The 24,294-nt window shown below is 39.8% G+C and overlaps 1 protein-coding gene across 1 annotated transcript in view; it reads right to left on the bottom strand.

The window, feature by feature from the left end:
- Nucleotides 1–24,294, bottom strand: part of LOC134226625 (neuronal growth regulator 1-like) — a 636,981-nt gene that overhangs the window by 41,232 nt on the left and 571,455 nt on the right. Inside the window, exons 4-5 of the mRNA XM_062707512.1 lie at nt 21,167–21,317; nt 7,681–7,835 (exon numbers count right to left, since the gene is read on the bottom strand). Of these exons, the coding sequence (XP_062563496.1) occupies nt 7,681–7,835; nt 21,167–21,317 (306 nt within the window). The remainder of the gene's footprint in view (nt 1–7,680; nt 7,836–21,166; nt 21,318–24,294) is intronic.

The raw sequence follows: 24,294 nt of genomic DNA, 5'->3' as shown, positions 1-24,294 counted from the left end.
ACATATTTTCATGAATGAATTTTAATATTGCGATCAACAGCCCAATATGCTAGCTTTTGATTGCAGCACACAAAGTAATTCATGAATAAAAGGTGACACATGTTCTTTTAAAAGTTAAGCGTCATTTCTGCCATTTCTTTCCCCTATGGGCCGATGTGAGCAGTGAGAAGTGAAAAGTGAGACGTGAGAAGTGCGAAGTGAGGAGTGAAAAGTAAGAAGTGAGAAATGAAAAGTAGAAATGAAAAATCACCAGATGATCCGAAATGAAAACAAAAATGTTTTTCCAAATTTAATCTAGACTATCCTTTGAAAAGAGCTGAAATTTTTTGCTAATATTTTCAAATGGATATAATAGAAAAACGACGCATCCCACAAAAAGTGTTGTATGGGTGGCCATCGCAAAATCAGTCAAACTTTCTAGTGAAAATATCGGAAACAGTCCAAATTGAGCCCTACACTGAAAAAAATCAGTTTAAAAATTTTAAAGTCGATTTGCGAAAAAACGCCCTTTTTATTTAAATGAAATTTTGTCTCAAGATCGGTGATTATGTTCCCTACCAACCGTCCATACATCGCAAGCTGGGCACTCTTAAGGAAAAAAAGTTTTTCTAACAAAAACTTTTTCTTGTCGGAATTATTTTCAGTGTATTTTCATCTGAAATTAAACCAATGAAAGCCATCGTTATAGAACCCCAAGCAAATCTATTTTTATGATAGAGTAGAGTGGGGCAAGAGTGCGCGTGGGGTAAGAGTACGTTTTCGATTTTTTGAAGTAATAAAAAAAGATAAACTAGCAGCACTGCATCAGTTTGACAGGTTTTCTGGCCAACTATTATCATGTGTAATTGTAAACAATTTGAATAAACAACGAGGGAGATATGGAGTTAAATAACTTTTTGGTCATTTTGCTAAAAATAATTGGATTTCCGCAACTAGTATTTCATTACCATATATACGTTCAATCAGGTGAACATTATACCATTTCGATAACCTATTGTATAGAGTACCTTATGGTACAGAACACCAATCCGGTTGGTTTTCCAAGAAATCAAAACCATTACTTGAATAATTTTTGGGACTGTGGGGTAAAAGTACGCAGGAACCGGTGGGGCAAGAGTACGCATTAGAATCTTCAAGTTATGATGTCAGACCCGTATCTCCGTCCGAAATAAGACTTCTTCCAAAGCGTAAAGATCCACAACTAAGAAAAAAGGGACAGAATTCGATATTATCACAAGTTTTTAATATAAGTTGAAGTAATTCGGTGTTAGAAAGGACTTAGCGAACAAAGCACTGCAGCGAAATAATGAAATTGTATTAGGACTTGTTGTACACCTAAACATAGTACGAAAACACAATTTCATCTAAATGATAATTTCATTTAATCAAAAGAAACATTCATAAATTACGCAACGTTTAGCTGGGAGGGGTTGTGAGATGTGTGACGATTCATATAATTTTTAGAGGATTCATACAAATAGTGTAAGATAGGGGGGGGGCGGAGGGGTGATGAAATAGCCAAATTTTACGTTACGTGATTGGTAGACTTTCTTTACCTTTGTATACGCCACGCGAAACCTGATATATATTTTTACCTCTGTAGTTTTTTGGATATATAAAAAACAATGGTTTTTCGTATGAAAGTGCACATTTTTAGGACCCTCTCCCCCTTACGTAATCTTTAAAGATTCCCTAATATATGATCATTAAACATCAATTAAATGTTATTAACTCTTATTTGTGTTAATATATACTTAAAGCACATGATTGGATAAATGCGTACTCTTACCCCACCCGATGCGCACTTTTACCCCACCGGTGGGGTAAGAGTGCGTTTTTCACTTGTCTTGCAATAAGGGTTCTACTAAAACGAATCTCAATAATTTCAATATTTTTTCCACTGGGTAACATAAAGGAAGAGTATATGAATCATCGACACTGATTTCATATGCAGAAGCTTGCTTCACAAGGGCCACATGATCGATTGAAAACTAAGTGCGTACTCTTGCCCCACTCTACTCTACATTGTCTAATTTAGTCACTAAATATAGTTTGTTTTTAAATTACGAGTAATATTAAGAAGGGGTTTATATCTTCAAAAAAAATATTATATTCTATTATTAGCTTCTTTAGTTGCGACTAGCCACCCTATAACCAGAGACCGGCGGAGTGAAAAACTGTCGAAATGGCAACGTATGAAAATGCATGAAATCATGACAATGATACTGGCAGCACTTGAACTTTTTGCTTGCTTCTTATGGAAGCAAAAAGTAAACAAGTCGAAATGGAACCACTTTTGACGGTTCGATTGGAACCAAGATGGCGTCTTCGCCGATCTCTTATTCTAGTATTTCTAGTTGCGACCAGTTACGACCAAAACATTGTACTCTGCCTGACTGTACATGAATACTTAATATGAGTATATTATGTATACATATGTTAAATCCACCCTTAAAGACACTGAAAAAATCAATTCCGTCAAGAAAAGTTTTTGTAAGAAATTTTTTCCCTTCAAAGTGCCCAGCTTGCGATGTATGGACGGTTGGTAGGGAACATAATCACCTATCTTGAGACAAAATTTCGTCCAAATCGAAAAGGGCGTTTTTTGCAAATTGACTTTTAATTTTTTAAATCGATTTTTTTAGTGTAGGGTTCAATTTAGAGTTTTTCAAAAGGTTTTACTAGAAAGTTTGACTGATTTTGCGATAGTCACCCATACAACACTTTTTTGTAGGAAGCGTCGTTTTCGATTATATCCATTTGAAAAAACCAGTAAAAACAAGTTTGACCCTTTTCAAAAGATAGTCTGAATCAAATTCGAAAAAACTAAGTATGCACTTTTCTTTTAACTGCACTTCTTAAATATTGACCAATAAATTTACAAAAAGTCAACTTAAACAATCAGAACACTTGCAAGTTCCCAAAAAGTTCTATTTTGGCTTTACGCATTTTATTACATTTCCCGCATAACTTTTCAAAAGGACCTAAGTAAATTTTTTCATGAATTCTCGCTTAACTTTTCAAAAGGACGTAAGTAACATTTTTTTTCATGAATTAATTTGAATACTGCAATCAATAGCTTTCATGTTGTTCTGTTGATTGCAGTACTCAAATTAATTCATGAAAAAAATGTTACTTAGGTCCATTTCATAAATTATGCGAGATCTATAGTACAGCAGAAAGTCCATTGCTGATAAACGTTCATTTCGAACAATACACCGCAGATTGCTGGTTAATTTTTTGACATATACTCTGTCTCGCTCAAACCAACAGCGAATAATCTAGCGACTACTTTAACGAACTATTTAAGGAACAGCTACTTTAACCGACCGTGTCCATTTGACATAAAGCGGTGTTGAACTTAGTCTGTAGATTAAAAAAACACCTTAATAAAGTTTCAAAAAAACTTAGCAAGTAACCGCACAATATTGAGTAAAACAAATTAAGGGTGTAGCATTTCTGCATGCGGTGAATGAATTTCGCACCGTGTATATAACTGACAGCATGAATGTTTGTGTTGCTTCTTTCGTGCTTTATTGATGATGCTAACCTCTCAAGCAAAGTTTTCCAAAGCTTCAAATGTGGAACACGAAAACTAATGGACGAACACACACGCGCTAGAGTCCCGAAGCCGATGACTTCATCCGCTCGCATCAACACAGCTGTAAAAGTTTCATCGTTGGAAATAAAAATCGCATACCTACGTACATGCTTTCTCGTGCGCTCGTTACGTTTGCTGCCATTTTGTTTCATGCTTTGGAAGGAAAGAAGAGGCGTGCAGTTAGCCACTGCTTTTTGGTTTGGGTGGTTTGGTTGGTTTGGGTGGAATGATGATGTAGTTTGGGCATATGGGTGATTTCATACACCTCCTTATTTCCATATTATGCGGCTTTTTTCATTTGTGTTTATGTGAATTGTTGGTTTCATTTTCACAAATGTACTTGTACAATTATTACACAAAGGGATGCAAAATCAATGTATGACATACAACTAGTATTATTGAACTTTAATATTACATTGGTGAAAAACACTACGTGGAAATCAGGAAAGTTGGAAACATATCGAATTTTAATCCATATGTATTTTTCAAAACGCGCCGTTGCGCTAATCATTGTATTTACTATCGCTAATCATTGTACTATCGCACGATCGCATATTTGTAACATATGCATTTTTCCTTTCTCGTACAACAAAGTTGTACCGAAAGGCTATATGATTGCTAGAAAAAACTTGATAGAAGGCCCGGAGACCCATAGTGTTATATACCGATCGACTCAGCTCGACAAACTGAGGTGACGTCTGTTTTTTTGTGTATGTGTACAAATTTTGTAGGCACACTTTTTAGAACTAAGAATTATCCGATTTACTCGCAACAAGTTGCATTCGACGGGAATTGTTTGCTATTGGAAATGGGCCCGATCATTGCTTTTCGGAATTATTGAAAATCATTGTTTTTCCCCAAAGGTCCCCTTGAAAATTTAAAGAACAATTTTTTTTGAATGGTGGCAAGGCAAAAATATTAAAAATGATCGAAAAAATGTGATCTATTCCCCCAAAGAGCTTTTTTGACCTTTCTAATGTGATTTTTTCAATATATTTTATAATGCACGAGAAAGGCATCATCACTGCTAGGTGGATTAATCTGGGTTTTTTTTACCGGCCCGGTTGACCGACGCCGCGAAAGCGACGATACCATGTTGTTCTTCGCGCGGCCACTTGTTCGATAAAAGAATCGAGTTCGACTACAGGGCACCGGTATGATCCATGAAGCCGACTCCGAACCCTTGGATCACCTCTTATTTGCGCCTGCACTAGCCATTCCTCGAGTCCACGCGCCACCTTCTGTGTAGCTCCGAGACTATTTGGACGATAGCCGATAAAACAGCGTTCCAGCCAACTTTATCTTTACTCATCCTCCGGACTAGGTTGTCCGGGGTAGTGTCTAGACCACATGTGGCAAGCATGTGGTCACGCATTGCGCGAAAACGTGGGCACACGAACAACACGTGTTCCGCCGTTTCCTCTAAACCTGCGCACACCGGACACTCGGACGAGGCAGAGTGTCCGAACTGGTGTAGATACCTATAAGGATCTGAGTTAGGTGGAAAGTGATTTCCCCATGGCGCCTCTTGACCCACGTACCTATCTCCGGTATCAACCTATGTGTCCATCTACCTTTAGTGGAACTGTCCCACGCACGCTGCCATTTGACCATTGAGGCCAACCTGACAGTCCTACGGATGCCTCTAGTGCCGCGCATTTTGAAGCACTCTATGTCTTCACCGATAACGATGTCAATAGGCATCATACCGGTGATGACGCAAAGTGTATCGTGCGACACGGTACGGTACGCGCACGCAACTCTTAGGCACATGAGCCTATACGCACTTTCTTACTTCGTTCTGTAGCAGTTAATACGCAGGGCCGTGCTCCAAGCTGGTTCCCCATACCTCAGTATGGACAAAGCGACACTAGCCAGAAGCTTGCGCTTGCTGGCATAAACCACTATAGCTGTGGAAGCACGCTTGCAGGCGTAATTGACGTGGCTACCAAAGGTGAGCTTATCGTTGATCATTACCTCCAAGAGTTTGATGGAGTGTTCAGAGGTGACCGCGCAGTTGCCTGCCCTTATCACCACTCGTTGCTCCGACTTTCGGTTGTTAACAACAACCACCTCAGTTTTGTGGTGAGCCAGTTCTAACTTTGGAACTCATCCACTCCTCCACTATTGCGATCGAGTGGGCTGCATTCAACTCCACCTCTTCGATCAGTTCACCGTAAACCACCAGCGTAATATCGTCAGCGAAGCCGACGATTACCACGCCCACTGGAAACTTCAACCTCAAGACACCGTCGTACATGATGTTCCATAACACCGGACCCAGTATGGAACCTTGCGGAACCCCTGAGGTTATGTCAACACACTTCCGCCCCGCCTTCGTGTTATATACCAGTACTCGATTCTGGAAGTAGCTTCCGAGAATCTTGTACAGGTACTCGGGAATTCCAAGACGCAGGAGCGCATCTGCAATAGCTGCCCAACTGGCACTATTGATTGCATTCCTCACGTCGAGAGTCACTACTGCACAATAGCGAACTCTCCTCCTCTTACGCTGGATAGCTATCTCCGCGGATTTGGTAATTAACAATATAGCGTCTACTTTCGACTTACCCTTTCGGAAGCCAAACTGGTTACTCGATAGACCATCCGCACCCTCCGTGCGTATCAACAACCTGTTGAGGATGAGTTTCTCGAGCACCTTCCCCGCCGTATCAAGCAGGCATATTGGTCTATATGCCGACGGATCCCCCGGTTGTTTTCCCGCCTTTTGCAATAGGACCAACTCTGCCTTTTCCATGCTTCAGGGAAGACTCCCTCGTCCAGGCATCTTTGCATGACAGATCTGAACATCTCGGGAGTCTCAGCAATGGCCGCTTTGGTTCGGAATACCATCCGGTCCTGGCGCCTTACCTACACTAAGGGACTGTGCACCACCGTACACTTTCCTCAGCCGAATGGTCATCTGAACTTCGCCCAGCGTGGATTGTGAGGTCAGTGCATCCCTCATTTCGTCTACTGTAGCCCCTCAGTTCTCTATGTACTTGCCATGCGATGCACCACCTGTGCACAAAGACACACTGGCACTACATGTGCCTCAACACTCACCCACCTGAGCCGAGAGACCACCAACAAGTAGACGGCCAGGTACCTTGCAGGAGGTACCCCGAGTTGGCATCTCACGACCCAGTTGGTCCTCAATCAGTATGGTAATCATCCGTCCTGCACCGGAGTAATACCACTTGTCTACCAAGCCTTTCATCAGCAGGTTGGCTGATCGAGTGCCGAGGTTGGTCCGACGATTCCGGTTGGCAGAAGACTTCCGGTTCAATGACGCCCCGAGGCCATCTACACGGCAGCTCTGACAGTATTTGCGACACGACTCTGCATTCCACTTATCTCCATCGTGACACATTCACTGAGCGATGTTGTCTACCCTTAGGGCAGGCATTCCTCTACGTAAAAATGGCTAGGGAAAAGATCTTCTACGACTGAAAAACAAACTGCGCGTCAATGGTTAAGACATTGGAAAAAATCCTGTTCAGTAATTCAGTAAGTAAGATTAATTATGAATCATGCCGGTATAGTAAAGAATATTTGTGTTGTTCAATCGGATCCACAGATTGATAAAATTATTGAATGTGTGGAGGAAGATGATCAAGTTGAACAGGACCAAAAAAACAGAATCTGAAACAGAAACATCCGAGACTCGACGGAGAGCACATCTATAGGACACGCAGTATTCCGTATGCTTCCCAGCTAGTACATAATCGAATTCAACGTTGCGATGGAAGAAAAAAAATCGTGATGTTCGGGTTTCCCACACGATGTGGTCTTTCAGAAATAATTACAAGATTCCATCACACCGCACGTCACATCGCACTATTTCCCCCAACAAAGCGCTGACTGAATCACTCTAATGCCACGCTGTTCACATTTTCTCCAGGCTCGACTCAAGTGGAGATTGGCTGAATTCGTCGTCAAAGTTCTCCACCGATCGGTTGGCCGGCGGATGTGGACACACAGGAAGGAAGCGCATCCGAATGGTGCGAAAAAAAAGGTGATGTCCCTTCCCACAGGGGAATTCTATGCATGCATGCTTGCATGCTAGGGGTACGTACCTGCTGCGAGTGTTGCTCGGTGGTGCCCAGCTGGGTCGTCTCCTTGTACCAAATCACATTGGGAGCCGGCTCGGCGTGGACGATGCACACTAATTGGGCCTCGTGTCCGACACCGCTGTGAACGGTTTGCTGCTCCACTTCGATTTCCGGCGGGTCTGCGTTTTTCCGTTCGGTCAGATGCATTAAATGGAAAGACAAAAAGCAGGTTCGGGGGATGGTTAGCAAATGGGGCTAGTTCTTTTTTTATTCTGAAACATTGGTAACAAGATTCTGGTGGTAGTTTGGTGGTTGTAAAGAGGGACACGTTTGCGGTTGGTGTTGGGACACGTAACAGACGTGAAAGTACGTCGTTCTGAGAATGAGCTACAATTTATGTGAGCTTGTGGTTAATCTTGTACACGTTGAGGATGGTAGTGTGCTCCCTCGAGGGACCGGTTGTCATTGAGGGCATTTGCGATGGGGTAACATTTTGCAGATTGTGATAGGAGAGAGCTTGAAATTCTCGACCAGGATGGTACATTTGTAGCTACGTGCCATTATTCGCTTTGAGCCAGGTTATTTGTCCGGCTGTAAGAAGTATGAGCCAGGATTCTGTCGTAAGAGTCACCCCATTTGTGTTGAAGAATAAAGAAAAATATTACGAACATAAAGTACGAATGGTATTTGATCACAAATGTGTTCTATACTTGAACTTAGTTTAACTTCGATATCTTCATAGGTTCACATGAAATTTATTGCAATTTCAAATCGTTGAAACAGAGAAAATTAGAAATTGCATGCGATGGTAAAATATACATGTGCTAGAAAAATAAGGAAAGTACTCCTCGGATAATAGGAAGAATAGGAAGATAGGAGAATAGAGTGGAATTAAAAACAGATTACATATCCATCAGTTTTGTTAAATGTTTATCCCATTAATTCGTATCACTATTCGTAAATCCACAGATTATGAAAATTCTGAAGAATTTTCTCGTCAAAGTTTCGAATAAAGGTTCCTAGAAACACACGCGACGTGACTGTCGTTGTCGTTGGACGACAGCCACTGCGTTTTTATCACAGGGTCACTGCATACAGCGCTTTCATACCGACGGCGATAGACATCCATGTGGTTGGAGGAGCTTCAACTTCCGTGGGAATTCCGTGGAAATGTTTAAGGCTTTCTGGTGGAAATTCCGACTAATTTCTCGTGAAAATACCTAAAATACTTCCCGTAAAAATTTCAAAAAATCTATCGTTGAAATACCGGAAAATTTCCCGTTGGATTTCCGAGAAACAATCCCATGGCAATTCTGAAGAATTTCCTTCAGAAGTTCCAAAATCATTTGGAAGATTATTTAAATTGTAAATGATCCTTAAGCATCATCGAGTTAAATTTTATATGTGTTACCCTGAACATTTGAAATTGCTAGGCGAAGAACAGCCGGCCATTACATTACCGGGGTGTTCTTGCAAATAAATTCATAAATAATTAGCCCGTCATATTGCGAAATCCACTTTCTTCCAGCACCATTCAGATTTGATCGTCAACATGTATTTTTCAAGTGAACTTCCCATTTATTCCTCAACGTCAGTCTTGTTTGTGACATTGCTGAAGTAGCTGCCGCTCATAAATCTCATTAATGTGGAAAAATCCTCGTGCACACATTCATGCGAGCCAGATCGGAGGAGAGTACTTTATTTCAACTTCTCCATCCTTAGTGGTACAACTTAGTGCTGCAGGGGGAATTAAACATACATACATTTAGAAATTTTCGGACAGTATCTTGCTCGGTTCAAAGTTGTGGAAAATCAGTGGTTTCCATTTTCAATGAAATCGTCTAAGTTGTGTCACTATGACCGGCGACATGCGATGCGCTACTTTGCAGATAGGCAGACGCTTCCTGCCATAAAATATTCATCTCGATATGCTCCAGTGCTGCTGGAACCATGTTGGCATCACTTTATCGCAATACTGGAATCGACTTAGTAGCAAAGCAGAGGGCCAACACTTGCTCGAGAATTTATAACATCTATATTACTTTTTTACGTATATATGTTTCTCGTGTACGTAAGGATTCCAGCAAATGCATAATAGTTATGCGTGTGGTGTCAGAATTGCATTCATGTACAAAAAATAAAACATTTCTGCTCAGCCTAGCCAACTAAGAGGGGCACATACAGTAACTAGTTTGAATGAAGATCTATTCTTCAGCATCCCATTTACCATTTTAGTATAAACTCGTTTGCAGTCTGTTATCTGAAAGTCCAGAGGCCCACCCATTTCATTCAGGAAATTTTAAAGCCCAACAGGACTGACTCATCTTCCTTTCCAGCCTTTCGTCCGTCCAAGTTAGACACTTCAAAACACTATCTCACACCCAATTATTTTCACACATACACTTTCGCATGCAAGAAAAACATTGAGAGCCACAAACTGTTCCGGAACGGATCCATTCGGAATGGGCTTCCCCGCATCAGGCACCCATAATAATGGCTTCAAATGGCTTGGAAGTGCCATTTTACATTCTGTACAGCCCGAGTAGGTACGAGCACATTGCTGGCTGGCTGACTGCTGTAGGACTGTAGGACTGTACTGCCCGTGCGGATGTCGTGCCATAGCTCCGATACCGGCAGTTTTCCACGTGTAGGCCCAGCCTACGCGCATGATGTAAATGCTGGGTCCCAGCACAAGTGCGTGCGTGTACCAGCACCGCCTGTTCTGGGAAGAGTTGGAAAAGATAAATTTCCACTCCGGGTTAGCTTTTCCGAGCCCCGGAAAATGGTTCGTAGATTTGCATTAGTCCATCCCCAGGTAACGTATAGCGCATATTACGATTTATTTATTCATAATATTGATTGTGATTGTAAAGCAATCGATTCGGTTTCGATGGAATCACAATTTATAGGTATTGTCAATCAAATAAATTTTAGTTTGAATTCTTAATCGTTCATTCGAATTAAATTCCGAATCGCAATATGTTCAGGAATGGCAGTTCAGTTTGATTTCTCGATCCCAATTGGATACCAATTCTCGATAAAAGTTCAAATTGGTTGTCAAACATTCAGATTCCGAAGAATAACTACAGATTTGATTAAAACTTCCAAACCATTGCATTGCTTTTTGCTATGTTATGATAATAGTTCCACACTGGAATTCGCTAGCACTTTCGAATGGTAACATGTTGGAATCTAAAATATAATCCTACAGGCATTATCAGACTTGGATGACCCAATCGAGATCCTGTTTTGATGATAAATTTAAAACACGATAGTTCTAGTCAAGTTTTCTTATGCGCCTCGTTTGTGAATTAGAATTAGAAAACTGAAAACTATTGGAACACGACCTATTTTTTTTGGTTTCGGCTTCGCATCGATTGAAATTTGGTTGAATTTCCAAAAGGAATCCATTTCAGATTTTATACGAAATTCCGTTAAGATTTTTAACAGAAGTTTGAAATCCGATTTCGTTTTTAAATTTATTCCGGTTTGGATTTCCAAAGGAATCCGAATCAGGTTTGGAATTTGAACAGAATCCGATTACAATCTGGTTTGAATTCAGTTTGGAATTAAAAAAGGAATTAATCAGACTTCGAATGAAATTCGATTCAGATTCTAAATGAAGCACGTTTTAAGTTTAAAACGGAATCCGGAAGTAAGAAATCCGACTCGTCATCTCAACGGAATTTGAGCCTGATTCCAAGAGTAACAGAATACAATTAAAATTTCGGTTTGGGATTATTCAGTTTAGGATTGCGGTTTGCCGAATACCATTTGATCGAAAGGGTCATTTGGGCGAACGCCATTTGACCGAATAGATTAAGTTTGTTTCCTTATTAAGTGTGTGAAGCGAAGGATGAGAAGTTCTAAACGTGATAGGAGAAGTTAGATATCCAGGAGTAGTAAAATGTGAGAAGTTAGAAATTCAAAAGTATGATGTTCGAAGTGAGTAGACAGTAGTGAGACAGAAGAGAAAAGAAAGAAGGACGAAAGAAAAAGTAATTAGGAAAAAGGAAAAGGGTGAAGGAAGTTGGAAGGAATAAAGATTGATTTCTCGCTTTTCAATTTTTATTTCCCACATCTCACTTGTTATTCTTCACTTCTTACTTCTTCTTACTATTCCTATTTCTTATTTGTTACTTATTTTCCATTTTTTACTTCTTTCTTATTACTTTTTACTTCTCACTTCTACTTCTCACCTCTTATTTTTCACTCAATTTTCACTCCGTTGGTTCTATTTTTTCATATCTCACTTGTTACATCTCACAACTTACTTTTTACTTTTCAATGCTTATTTGTCCCTTCCTACTTCTTACTTCTTGTGAGAAATGCCTTATTCCTCACTTGATACTTAGCAATTACTCACTCCTTAATTATCTCGCTCACGGAATCTTTTATAAAATATTCGGCGCTCCGCCATTCGGCCAAATAGCGCTCCGAAACGGATTTCCTTCGGAAATTGATTCAAATATTGAACGGACTAAGATACAGATTGCGAATGGATTCCAGTTCGGATATTCATTTGAATCTAGTTGAGATTTTCAATAAAATGATTTTGAACCAAGTTTAGTTCAGATTTTAAATGTAATCTGTTTCAAGCTTCCAATGTTTTTAAGCTTCAGATTAATTCCGGTTCGGAATCCGTATGGATTCGGAATCCGTAAGGGATTCGACACGGTTAGCGAATTCGGGAATTCGGATTTTGAACAGAATTATGATTGTTTCCAAATCGGATTTCCGGCTGGAATCTGTATGCAATACTATTTAGAATACAAAAAGATTTAGGTTCGGATTTCGGCTGAGTTTTGGTTTTGATTCCGATTGGAATGAGCTTCAGATTTAAGCGGAATCCGGTCCGGATTTCGAACAAAGTTCAGTCCTACAACAAAAGAAATCGGAATCGGTTACAATTTCAATCGGCTTAAAATATTACATGTCACGATTAGAATCATAAGGCTTCTTTTATAAATTAAGGAACGTCCACAAATTACGTAACGCTTAGGGGGGGAGGGAGGGGTTGAGCTAAGTGTGACGATCCATACAAAATTTTCAGATGTTCAATGATATGGAAATGCTAATATCATCTTCCAAACTTGGACGTACATGTTCATGATAGCATTAGAGGCGAAAGTATGCTATCATGAACATGTACGTCCAAGTTTGGAAGATGATATTAGCATTTCCATATCATTGTAAATCGTTTAACTTCACGTAGAAGTAACACACACGAACTCATTAATTTAGTGTACTACCCTTGGTGGGGGCATCCATCAACTCAGCTGTTATTGGTCGACGGTACAGCAGCAGTGCCTTTCTCTGCTTTGTTCTCTCCGAGGCAGCCAAGTTGGTTGCGACGAGACGGACGCAATGAGAAAACAGAACTGTGCAATAAAAATCCTATTCGACTAAATGCTGATGTCATATTAGAAATTTGGAGACAGTACTCGTCGATAGCAAATCCTTCCGCACGCGATGGCATATGAGCAAGTCAAACCACCTTCCTTTTGCCAGTGAAGATATATCAGCTTCCACACTGATATTCTTCCCTCCCCCTTCATACGGGAGCTTGGCAGAAGGAAGGTCGTGCGATATGTGCCATCACAAATATTGACCTCCGCTCGCTTTCAAATCGACTTCTATAAAAACATTCTTCATGCCTGCCGTTTCCTAACGGAACTATCAATTCTATACTTTCGCCTCTAATGCTATCATGAACATGTACGTCCAAGTTTGGAAGATGTTATTAGCATTTCCATATCATTGTAAATCGTTTAACTTCACGTAGAAGTAACACACACGAAATCATTATTTTAGTGTTTCAGATGTTTCATACAAAAGTGTGACAATGGTGGGGGTGGTGGGTTAAAAATGAAAAAAAAAATGCGTTACGTCATTAATGGATCTTCCCTTAGCTGTTTTGAAAGCCACCACCGTGCTTTCAATGGTGCAATATGCACTCATACTTTCCATTTCCCACCTAACACCATACAATCTTCGTCAAACTAACGCCTTTAGCCACAACGATCAGAAGAAAGCATCGACGAAGAGAAGTCGATCAATGCAGTTTCGCTTCTATGATTATAGGTGCGAAAATGGAACTATTTGGGATCTAATTCAGATCAGATTTAAAACATAATCCATTTCAAGCTCCTAGTGAAACAATTTTTGGTTTTCGAAACGGAATTCATATTGGATTACGAATGAAAGGAAATTTGAATCTCGAACGGAATCCGGCTCGGATCTGGAACGGGATAGGATTTGGATTTTGAAAAGAATGCAATTCGTTTAGAAATTTGGATTCGATTCAGGTGTCAGATATAATAGGACTACGAATGAAAGGAAATTTGAAACTCGAACGGAAACCGTTTACAATTCAGGAATCCAGTTATGACTTTAAATAGAAACAGATTTGTAATTCTTCCGAAAACCGGAACGGATTTTGATACTTGTTCATATTTCGAATGGAGCCCTTGAAAAAAAAAAATGTTTGCGTTTCGAATAAAAATCAAACGGAATCTATCTGGTTTGGATCTCGAACGGAATCGGTTTCGAATGGAATGGACGTGGATGGCCGACGGGGTATTCGTGTTCCCATAAATTGATATTTTCATTACTTTAATAATTTTCAACCGATTTAGATAATTATGACAGTTTTAGAAACAGAAACTCATATACTTTTTGCTCATTGTCAAGGTTTATAAAGTAATCCTTGAAGTAAGACTTAAGAGTCTACACGCGTAACCAAATGATTATCAACCAGTTTCAAATATATTGCAAGCTCATTGCGCTTCTTAGAATAGTCGGTGCTCACAGTATATGTTCTGGGTCTCCCAAAAACCCTGGAGTAAGGCCCCAGTCATCCAAAAAATTCCTGGAATAAGATTTTAAGGTCTGCTAGCGTAACCAAAGGTCTATCGTGCAATTTCAAAAACGGTACATGCTCTCTATGGTGCTTAGCGTATAATATTTTCACAGTATATGTTCCGGGTCATAAAATAAATCTCATCCAATGACCTCTTCTTAAAACATGTTTGCATTCCAAGTAGTTCTTGTAGTTGTCGTGGCTTTCAAGTAGTCTACTAACTCCATATAGTCAAGGTCTGTGGATCAACCTCAGTAATGGAGGCAATTATTGAAGAATAAACTAGTTGCGTAACCCCTTTTTGGTATATGTTCAAGGTCTGTGGATCAACCTCCGTAATGCGTGTAGATATTGAAGAATAAACAAGTTATGTGACACCTTCTTGATAAATGTTTGCATTCCAAGTATTTCTTGCCGTTGTCTTGGATTCCAGGTAGTTTTCGAAATCCATAGAGTCAAGGTCTTAGAATCAATTTCCGTAATGGAGGCAGTTATCGAAGAATAAACAAGTTGTGTGACCTCTTCTTAAAGATGTTTGCATTCCACGTAGTTGTTGTTGTTTTCATTCGTTCCAGGTAGACTACGAACTGTTCAATAAGTTCGAATACAAATATTTGATCATAGTGTTTGTAAGCCCAATGTCTATATTCTGTATTAATATTGGTGTCAGCGTTAGCGGTATATATATGCTAACGGATGTGTGTGGTGTTGACATTCTGTCACTTGTTGTTCGTTTATTACGCGCGTTGAAAATGGATTGGGGCATCGTAAATAGCCGGTTTTGAAGGTCGAAATCATTGCGGCGTACTACAAAACTGAGCTTTTGGGGGAAGATTGATGCCCCCAATTGCCTGGTGCTAAGGCGGAGCTGAGTCCGACGTGGTCAACTAGGACGATAATCCTTTATACACGGAAAATGCGATTTAAGCCTAATATGGGGGCAATTTCATCGACTCTTTGGGCAAAACTTTGCGACCTTCTTGTTTGGTCCTTAATTATGTTAAAGCTGTACGAATACAAGGTCAGTAACTTGGGCCAGTTCAAGACGTATTGAGCATGAGCATGAGCATGAGCATTATGACCGCACAATTCGTAGTTGCTACTCCGTGATTGACTAGAACTTGCGAAATTGTACAGAGAACACAATAAATGGGGCTTGGGACTAGCTACCCATTCTCAATGTACACGTTTCGGGAGCTCAAATATCTAAAGTCAATAACGGCGCCGGCCACGTCCTTACGGTCATATAGGAAGGGGAGGATTGTTAGTCCGACTCTCGTTGCTACTAGAGACCGAGAACACCTCTGCATCTCCACGATTGTCTTGGGATAGGATATCGTTTTAGTTACAAAGGATAATTTATCTGGATTCACTTCGGTAAGTGATGCGATCTATGGGATGGGAAATAACACTCTCGCTATCTGAAACTTTCACTTTCTGATTTATTCACTCACCCGCGCAAACCAGAACAAAATTACGACGACCGGCCGATCGTTTTGCCTTCCGCACAAAGCAAAACTAAACTTCGACGACTGGCCGATCCGCTTACTGGAGAAACACGACCGGACAAGAAACAAACTTTCACTTTTTGATTCATTTACTCACTCGCGCAAATCAGAGCAAAATTACGGCGACCGGCCGATCGTTTTGCCTTCCGCACAAAGCAAAACTAAACTTCGACGACCGGCCGATCCGCTGACTGGAGAAACACGACCGGATAAGAAACAAACTTTCACTTTCTGATTTATTTACTCACCCACACAAAGCAAAACTAAACTTTGACGACCGGTCGATCCGCTGACTCGAAACAAGAGCCAACACGCACTGAACTAATTAACTTTACTACCGGCCGCGCAATGCAAATCTCAAAATTTCGGCAAATCGCGCGATCGTACGGCCGTCCGAAACAAGAGCCAACACGCACTGAACTAATTAACTTTACTACCGGCCGCGCAATGCAAATCACAAAATTTCGGCAAATCGCGCGATCGTTCGGCATTCCGAAACAAGAGCCAACACGCACTGAACTAATTAACTTTACTACCGGCCGCGCAATGCAAATCTCAAAATTTCGGCAAATCGCGCGATCGTACGGCCGTCCGAAACAAGAGCCAACACGCACTCGTAACTTGGGCCAGTTCAAGACGTAATTGTCAAAAATCTGGAACGAAATGCCCATGTAGACCGTGCGTGCCGCTTGCGATGTTACAAACGTTCCTTATAAACAACACTTCCAATGAAATAGAACTGGGAAAAGGAATTATTTAATCTCAATTCTTAAACATTTTTGAAAGTGTATTCGAACTTATTGAACACCCTGTAGTCAAGGTCTGTGAATCAACTTCAGTAATGAAGGCAGTTATTGAAGAATAAACAAGTTGTGTGACCCCTTTTCGGTATATGTTCGTATTTCATGTAGTTCTGTTGTTGTCGTGAGTTCCAGGTAGCCTACGAACTCCACACTTCATTTAACACGAAATTACACACTTTGTGTGACCCCTTTTTGGTACAATAGTATCCCGATTTTATCACCCCCTTGATGAATTTTGGGGTGATAAAGTAAAAAACAGTTTTTATTTTCAAATTTATTTGTTTCGCAGTTATGAATCAGTTTATGCCTTGGAAAGGCAAAATACGTGAATGGAACACGTAATTTATTGTCGAAGAGATCTACAAACTTCTTGACAGGTACTCATAAATGACAGGCGGTAAAAGTTATTTCATGAAAATCATTGTTGTTTGCGGCAAATTGGGTCGAAAACGCGATAAAATCGGGGGTAAACAAAATCAGGGTTGGACAAAATCGGGGAGTGAAAAAAACGGGTCGATTTTGTATATGTTCTCATTTCATGTAGTGCTTTTTATTGTATTGGGTTCGAAGTAGTCTACGAACTCCGTAAAGTCAAGGTCTGCTGATCAACATCCGTAGTTATAGCAGTTGTTGAGGAATAGGCAAGTTGTGTGACCGCTTCTTGCTGTATGATTGCATGAGTAGTTCTTATTGTTGCCTTTGGTTCCATGTATCAAACCAACTTCATACAGTCAGCCTCCGTGATGGAGCCAATACACCCGGGTTTTTTTTACACGGTTTGGTTTTAGTCGTTTAAGACCTTCAGCGTCAATGAAACAATGAGTTGACCCCACCAAAAATTCACAAAAAAATCAAAGAAAATTCGGGGGGTATTTAAAAAGTTGTGAAAGTTCGGGTTTACCGAGAAATTTATGAATTCCAACCGTGTTAAAAAAAACCTGGGTGTAATTGAAAAAAATAACAAGTTGTGCAACCTCATCTGAGTGAATGTATGCATTCCAAGTAGTTTTTGTTTTTGCCATGGTACTAGTTAGTCTATGAACTGCATGATCTGCCGATCAACCCACGATCGGAAGGGTATTGGCATATGTTAGCATTTCAAGTAGTTCAAGTTGTCGTCATTAGCTCTAGGCAGTTATTGAAGAATAAACAAGATGTGAAACCTCAGCTTGATATTTTTGCATTCCAAGGAATTATTGGTGTCTTGTTGTTGTTGGTTCCAGATAGTATACAAACTTCATTCATATCACTAATACGAAGCTGTCTATTCTTCGGAAATCCAAAATGTGAATAAATTGGAACGATACAACCTCACGCCGAAAACGTAAGGGAAAAACGGGTTAATATGGCAAAGATCATGTACCATATTTAAATTAGATTAAAAACCCTCTAGTTATTCGTGTAAGCCTAGAAGTCATTAGCATATGCCATGAACGCATTTTATTCATGGACCACAAAGGACAAGTACCAAATTTTAAACTGGCTGATATATCAGCGGTATTGATCCTAATGCCTTACTTTAGGGTTTTAGGGCGCTCTATTCCATGTACCACAAAGGACATGTATCAATTTTGAAACAATCTAGAAGAACTCTGGCTACGCGTGTAAATCTTAAGGCCTTTTCCAGGGTTTTCTTGGATGACCATACACATATACAATGAAGGTGTTCTATTCTATGTACCACAACGGGCATGCAACACTTTTGAAACAATCTAAAAGATCGCTGCATACGCATGTAGACCTGAAGGTCTGTGCCAGGGTTTTCTTGGATGATCATGAATATACGCAATGAATGCGCTCTTTTCTTTGTATCACAAAACACTTAGGTCCAAGTTCCAGGAGAGTCTCAAAAAACTCTAAATACTTGAAAATGATGATGAACGTCTTACTGTGCGTCATCAAGGATCTGCACCCCTTATGACTTCTTGATTTCTCGGCGTACCAAGAACACCTTAAGGCCTCAGCACTCAAAAAATTGGACGACCATATACTGTGAATGCATTCTATGCTAAGTACCACAAAGAGCACGTACCGTATTTGAATTTGGATAATAGGTCTTTGGTTACGCGAGTAGATCCTTAGGCTTTACTCCAGAGATTTCTCGGATGACTAAGACCTCACTTCAGGGATTTTTAGCATTACCCGAAGCATATACTGTGAACACTTTCAATTCTAAAAAGCGCAAAGAGCTTGTAGCATATTTGAAACTGGTTGAATGGCCTTTGGTTACGCGTGTAGACTATTAAGCCTTACTTCAAAGATTTCTTGTAAAACCATGAACAAAAGCTGTAAATCTTGACAATTTGCAAAAAGTATATGAGTTTCTGTTTCCAAAACTGTCAAAATTATCGAAACCGGTTGAAAATTGTTGAAGTTATGAGAATATCAATTTATGGGAACACGGGTACCCTGTCGGTCATCCACGTGTGTTTTTTTTAATTAACCGCATAAGGGTTAAAAGTATTAGTACAGATTTTGAGATCTTATAAAATCCAATCTGCTTTCACAATTAAATCTGGTTTTGAATTTGGACGGAATCCGATTTGGATTTTGAATGGATCTTAGTTTGGATCTTTGGCGCAAATGGGTTTTGGTTTTAAACCTAATACGGATAAAGTTTCAAACGAAAATAGATTCGAATTCCAGATGAAATACATTTCATATTTCTAATGCAACCCGGTTTAAATCTGCAAGCTGAAAGCTGGAAAAAGGAATCTAGTTTGGATATCGAAAGGAATACTTTTTGAAAGAAATTCATTTCAAGCTCTCAACGAAATTATATTTCATGACGAGACAGGATTCTAAAAGATGAAGATGCGGGTCGCAGCAAGCATTTGTGCGTGGACGGTCGCATTTTGTCTCTGCTGTCAAGTTTTTTTAAAAGTTTTTCGGCCGATTATCGACGATTCTGGAAACTGCACAAGCCGAATTGATTGCACTTTTTAAAAATCAACGCCGTCAGTTCAATCGCTGGAAGGATTCCAAGCTAGAATTCCAACGTGCTACTTGGACGCAAAATCCAGACAAAATCCAGTCCTCTGGAGAAGCAGTGCCCATGATGATGATGATCTGCAGTCAGCTGCCATCGTTGGGTATCGAGACTTCCTCATCGTGTTCGAAGACGTATTCGGATTCAGCGCATGGTTTCAAAGACGGGATGTCGGCTTTTGGGATGTGTCTCGATTCAGATGGCTGAATGACACCATTTGGCAGTTCTTCCGAAGCTGCTAACAACGAAAGGATAAATTACATTGGTGAGCCAGTTCTAATTATTCTATTTTAGGGTAATAAGGTATAAAAGACCCCCCCTAATCACCCGCGGGGGGTGAATTACACCATCTTACCCTATGTTTTTGATGCTTCATAAATCATATCATTGACTACTAAATACGCACAGGGCATCGTTTGCTACTATTGCCGCGGATATTGTGGGAGTCCCAGATATCCGGTTCACGCTTTGGTTAGCAACGGTGGCTCTTCTCGACCTTCTACTCCCTGAGTAGTTAGTGCGAATAAGGGCGTCCTTGTGATGTTTTGCTGTACCTGTTATGAACAACTAGTACATCCCATTCCCTACACTTCCTGAGGTTCCTTGCCTCTAAAGTGAATCCTTTTTGTAGTACTAGTCTTCATAACAAAAAGGGCACCATTACGGAACATGCGATATGATCAAATTATTCGTAGTACTACTTGACCAACGCCCCCAGCTGGGTGAGGGATAGAGGATGACACACACACACACACACGAGACAGGATTCTAAAAGATTTCTTTTCGAATTTCGTACGTATTTCAGTCGAGTCGAACTTGAATTTATATTAAACCTTTCATACGGAATTCAATTAGGTACTCAAATGAATACTGATACAAATTTTGAACTGAAGCTTGTTCGGATTTCCTAGAGAATCCGATATAGATAGATGTACTTGTACGTTTTGAAGGAAAACCTATTCGGTGATCTAATCGGGATTATCGAAACCCTAACTCACCAAGAGGGCCAATCAAGTGACTTGCATCACCATGTAAAGTAGATCTCCGTTCCGTGAAACCCTTCCACTGGAATGGACTTCACAATGTTGTTATGATTAAATTTACAATCATTCCCGCAAAGCTCGCCGCTCACTGTTTTGTACCTCCTAAATAATCTTCAATGCGGGACCGGGTGCAGTTGCCTGTGGCCCCATCCTGGACCAGTGTTTATGCGAATCGCCCGGATTCATGCTCTGCTAGCATGCCGTTTCGTCGTCGGATGATGTTCATTTGGCCCCTTTACCGCAAGCAACCACCAAACGCCACCATGCATTTCGGTTGGCCAGCCGTAACGGAAATATATACTTACAGAGCACGTTGACCACGATTTCCCTGCTGTCCGGTTGGCCGACCCGATTATCGGCGGTGCATTTGTAATGTCCACTGCTGTGACGGTTGGCATGCGGTACCAGGAATGCGCTGCCCGTTTTGTTCGGTTCACCGGTCGGCAGGAGGTTGTTCTGTGGGCCACCGGGGCCGGAGGGAAAAACAGAGAAAACAGAAACGGATTCGGTGTATTAGTCGGGGTGCACGCATTTGCCGTGTGAGGCTATTTGAACTTGACCGCATTCATACGTACGCGCACATACACATACACACATACACGGGAAAAGGGATGCAGTGACACGGGAGGACACAAAGGAAGCGTTTCGGATGCAATCAATGTCGATGGGTCTGTCTGTATGTGTGGTGACCGTCACCGACTCGTAGATCCAGGATGACGACGAATGACCGAATGTCGGTCATGTAGAAGGCTGGCAGTATATTTTTGTGGTTTATGGGATTTTCCGAAATAGGTGATAGGAAAAGCTGGATTAGGTGACCATCATGTGCCTCCTCGGTCGTCAACCGATGTGTCCGTCCTCGTGTTGGTCTACGCTGGGATAACGAATTTTCCACCTGAGCAAATAAATTCGTTTGTGGTTTTCGTCCAGGGTTTTGGTCGTTGACGGTGTGGTCAAATGCCTACTCAATCTAATCTCATTGTGAAATAAATAATCTTATCTGGGGTGAGGGGACCGGAAATGCTGCATTCGACGTTAATGGTGTTCTAGGGTTGTCTAACACGTCCGTTTTAGCGAACAAAATTAATTAAAAATTAAACCTTTATCTACATCAGATGCGCCTAAAAAGTGCAAATTTATACGATAGAAGAATTGATGATAAAATCCGTCTATTCGAGTTTAGTGAAATATTTCTTTCCACGTCCAATAGAAGTGATTAAATTATCCCTTTTAATTCGTTCAAAATATATGTCTTGTCTTGTCTTGTCTTGTCTTAGCACATGCACAGCCAGTATTGAAAAGCATCCTGGAAATGTCGGTTTTATCCCCGAGCATTTTCTTGTCTGCATTAATATTTGCAGCATATCATAAATATGACACAAGTATTAAAACGGCCAGGCCCACCGTGCAGGCTTGAATTTGGGAGAAAATCCAGAACTCCCCGGCAATAAGATTATTTAGTAATAAATAACATGATCAACGAAGAGTTTTGAATCTACGAAAGGAAGAAACGGGGACAGCCGTACCAACCGTTTCACATTCAGGGGGAAAGATGATTGACGTATCGTTGGGAGTGACTTTGCTAAGAAGATTAATGTACACTCCTTGGGTCCTCGACGTCTTGGGATGGGACACAGTTTTTAGTCTGGTGCCCTGGCTTATACACTGATGGGCAAAAGTATTCGCATAAATTCAAACAGATGACTATGAAAACATGGTAAATACATAATGTACATCAGTGTACATATAGGCCTAGGTTTAAGCGCCATTACTCGCTCTCTGGAACGAGAAAAAGAAAAAGAAACAAAACGATGAAAACAAGCATCAACTCATAATCGATTAAATTATAACATATTTTTACTTACAACATCTCCATATTTTCCGTGCTTGGATGCGTTTTTAATTACTCCCGTCAAAACACAATTTATTGAAATTGCTTACCACAAATTTTCGCGAAAAATGAATGGGGAGTGAAAATGAAGAAACGAAAGAAAAAATCACAAAGAAAGCCGATTTTTGTTTATCTCCGGTCTCCGTTTAAAAACTTCTCGTAAATTGGAAAAAAAAATCAAGGTGAGATTTTAATAAGCCTAAATATCTAATAAATAATAACTAAATAACAAATACAGATAATGTATATATATATAATGTGTTGTGATATGAATTTCGTGATAAGATGAACTTATTCTATATTGGAGTAATTTGAAAGAATTTCTCCTATAATAAGTTATTATAATATTCCTTAAAACATAATAGAGTGGCTCAAATTTTAATATATTTATCAAATAAATATATGCATAATAATATGAAATGTTTATAGGTACATAACTTCTATGATTGCATTAATCATATAAACTAGAATTGTTTGCAATAAGCAAAAAAGAAAGACAGATATATTAGCAACAAACTTTGGCAATGGTTCTGCTTTCTCCTAATGCTGTAATTAAATTGTTGTTATTATTTGTAACCGTCAGATATACAATTGGTATTGTTATACAACGATGTGCTAACACATTTTCATTCAATTTTTAGTTTATATTTTTATGGGAAATTCTATTTAATATGATATGTGATCATGCGTGTGTGGTACGATACAATGGACTCGTTATTTAGGCGTAAGTTAATAAGCAATAAATAAAATAATATTGGACTTATGGTATTCCTTAAGTTTCCCATATGAAGAAAAAAACATCAAATGGAGAAAATGAGGAATAAACTCATAGGGACACATATGCGGTTATTTTCCATATGGGACAACATGATTTGGTATTTTTTCGACTTTTCCTGACCAAGCTTTCCAATTTAAGTAAAGACAAAAAACTCAAAATAATTTTCTTATCAATAGTCAAAATGATTTTCTTATATTCTAAGCAGCACTAAAAAAACGCAATTAATATAAAAATATGTACCAAGGCAAATTTCAATGAAAAAAATGTGGTCCTAGAAGCGAAGCTTTCAACTAACACAGAATGATAGTGAATGCAAATATGCGATAGAACAATGTACTAAATGTTGGAGATATGACATTAAGGAGATAATCGAATAGATGCGCATTGTGCATTCATCAACGCATCAATTTGTAGTATCAAGCAAAGAATATAAAGCAAATTTGGGCGGGAAAATTATTATTGGTGTTTCCAACTGATCGAACAAGTAGATTTGATTATTTCATATAAGTATATCAAGTGTAGGTATGTAATAATAAATAAATTCATACCACTATCACGGAATCATCACACTCCAATTTAAATTAATGAAGGATAAATTTCTACAGTTCGTCGTTAACTTTGGTAACGAACTAATCGATATATGCAAGAGAAATTATGCATAAATATGTAACAGTATCGACTGTGCTGTCGAAACCCTTCATGGGCAACATAGTGCTATGGAAAAACAACATTCATAATTGTTGCATTAATAAAAGTGCAATCAT

Source organism: Armigeres subalbatus, chromosome 3, assembly GCF_024139115.2.
Source record: "Armigeres subalbatus isolate Guangzhou_Male chromosome 3, GZ_Asu_2, whole genome shotgun sequence".
NCBI classification, from domain to species: domain Eukaryota; kingdom Metazoa; phylum Arthropoda; class Insecta; order Diptera; family Culicidae; genus Armigeres; species Armigeres subalbatus.
The sequence above is the reverse complement of the archived record's forward strand: the minus strand, read 5'-3'. Positions and strand labels throughout refer to the sequence as shown.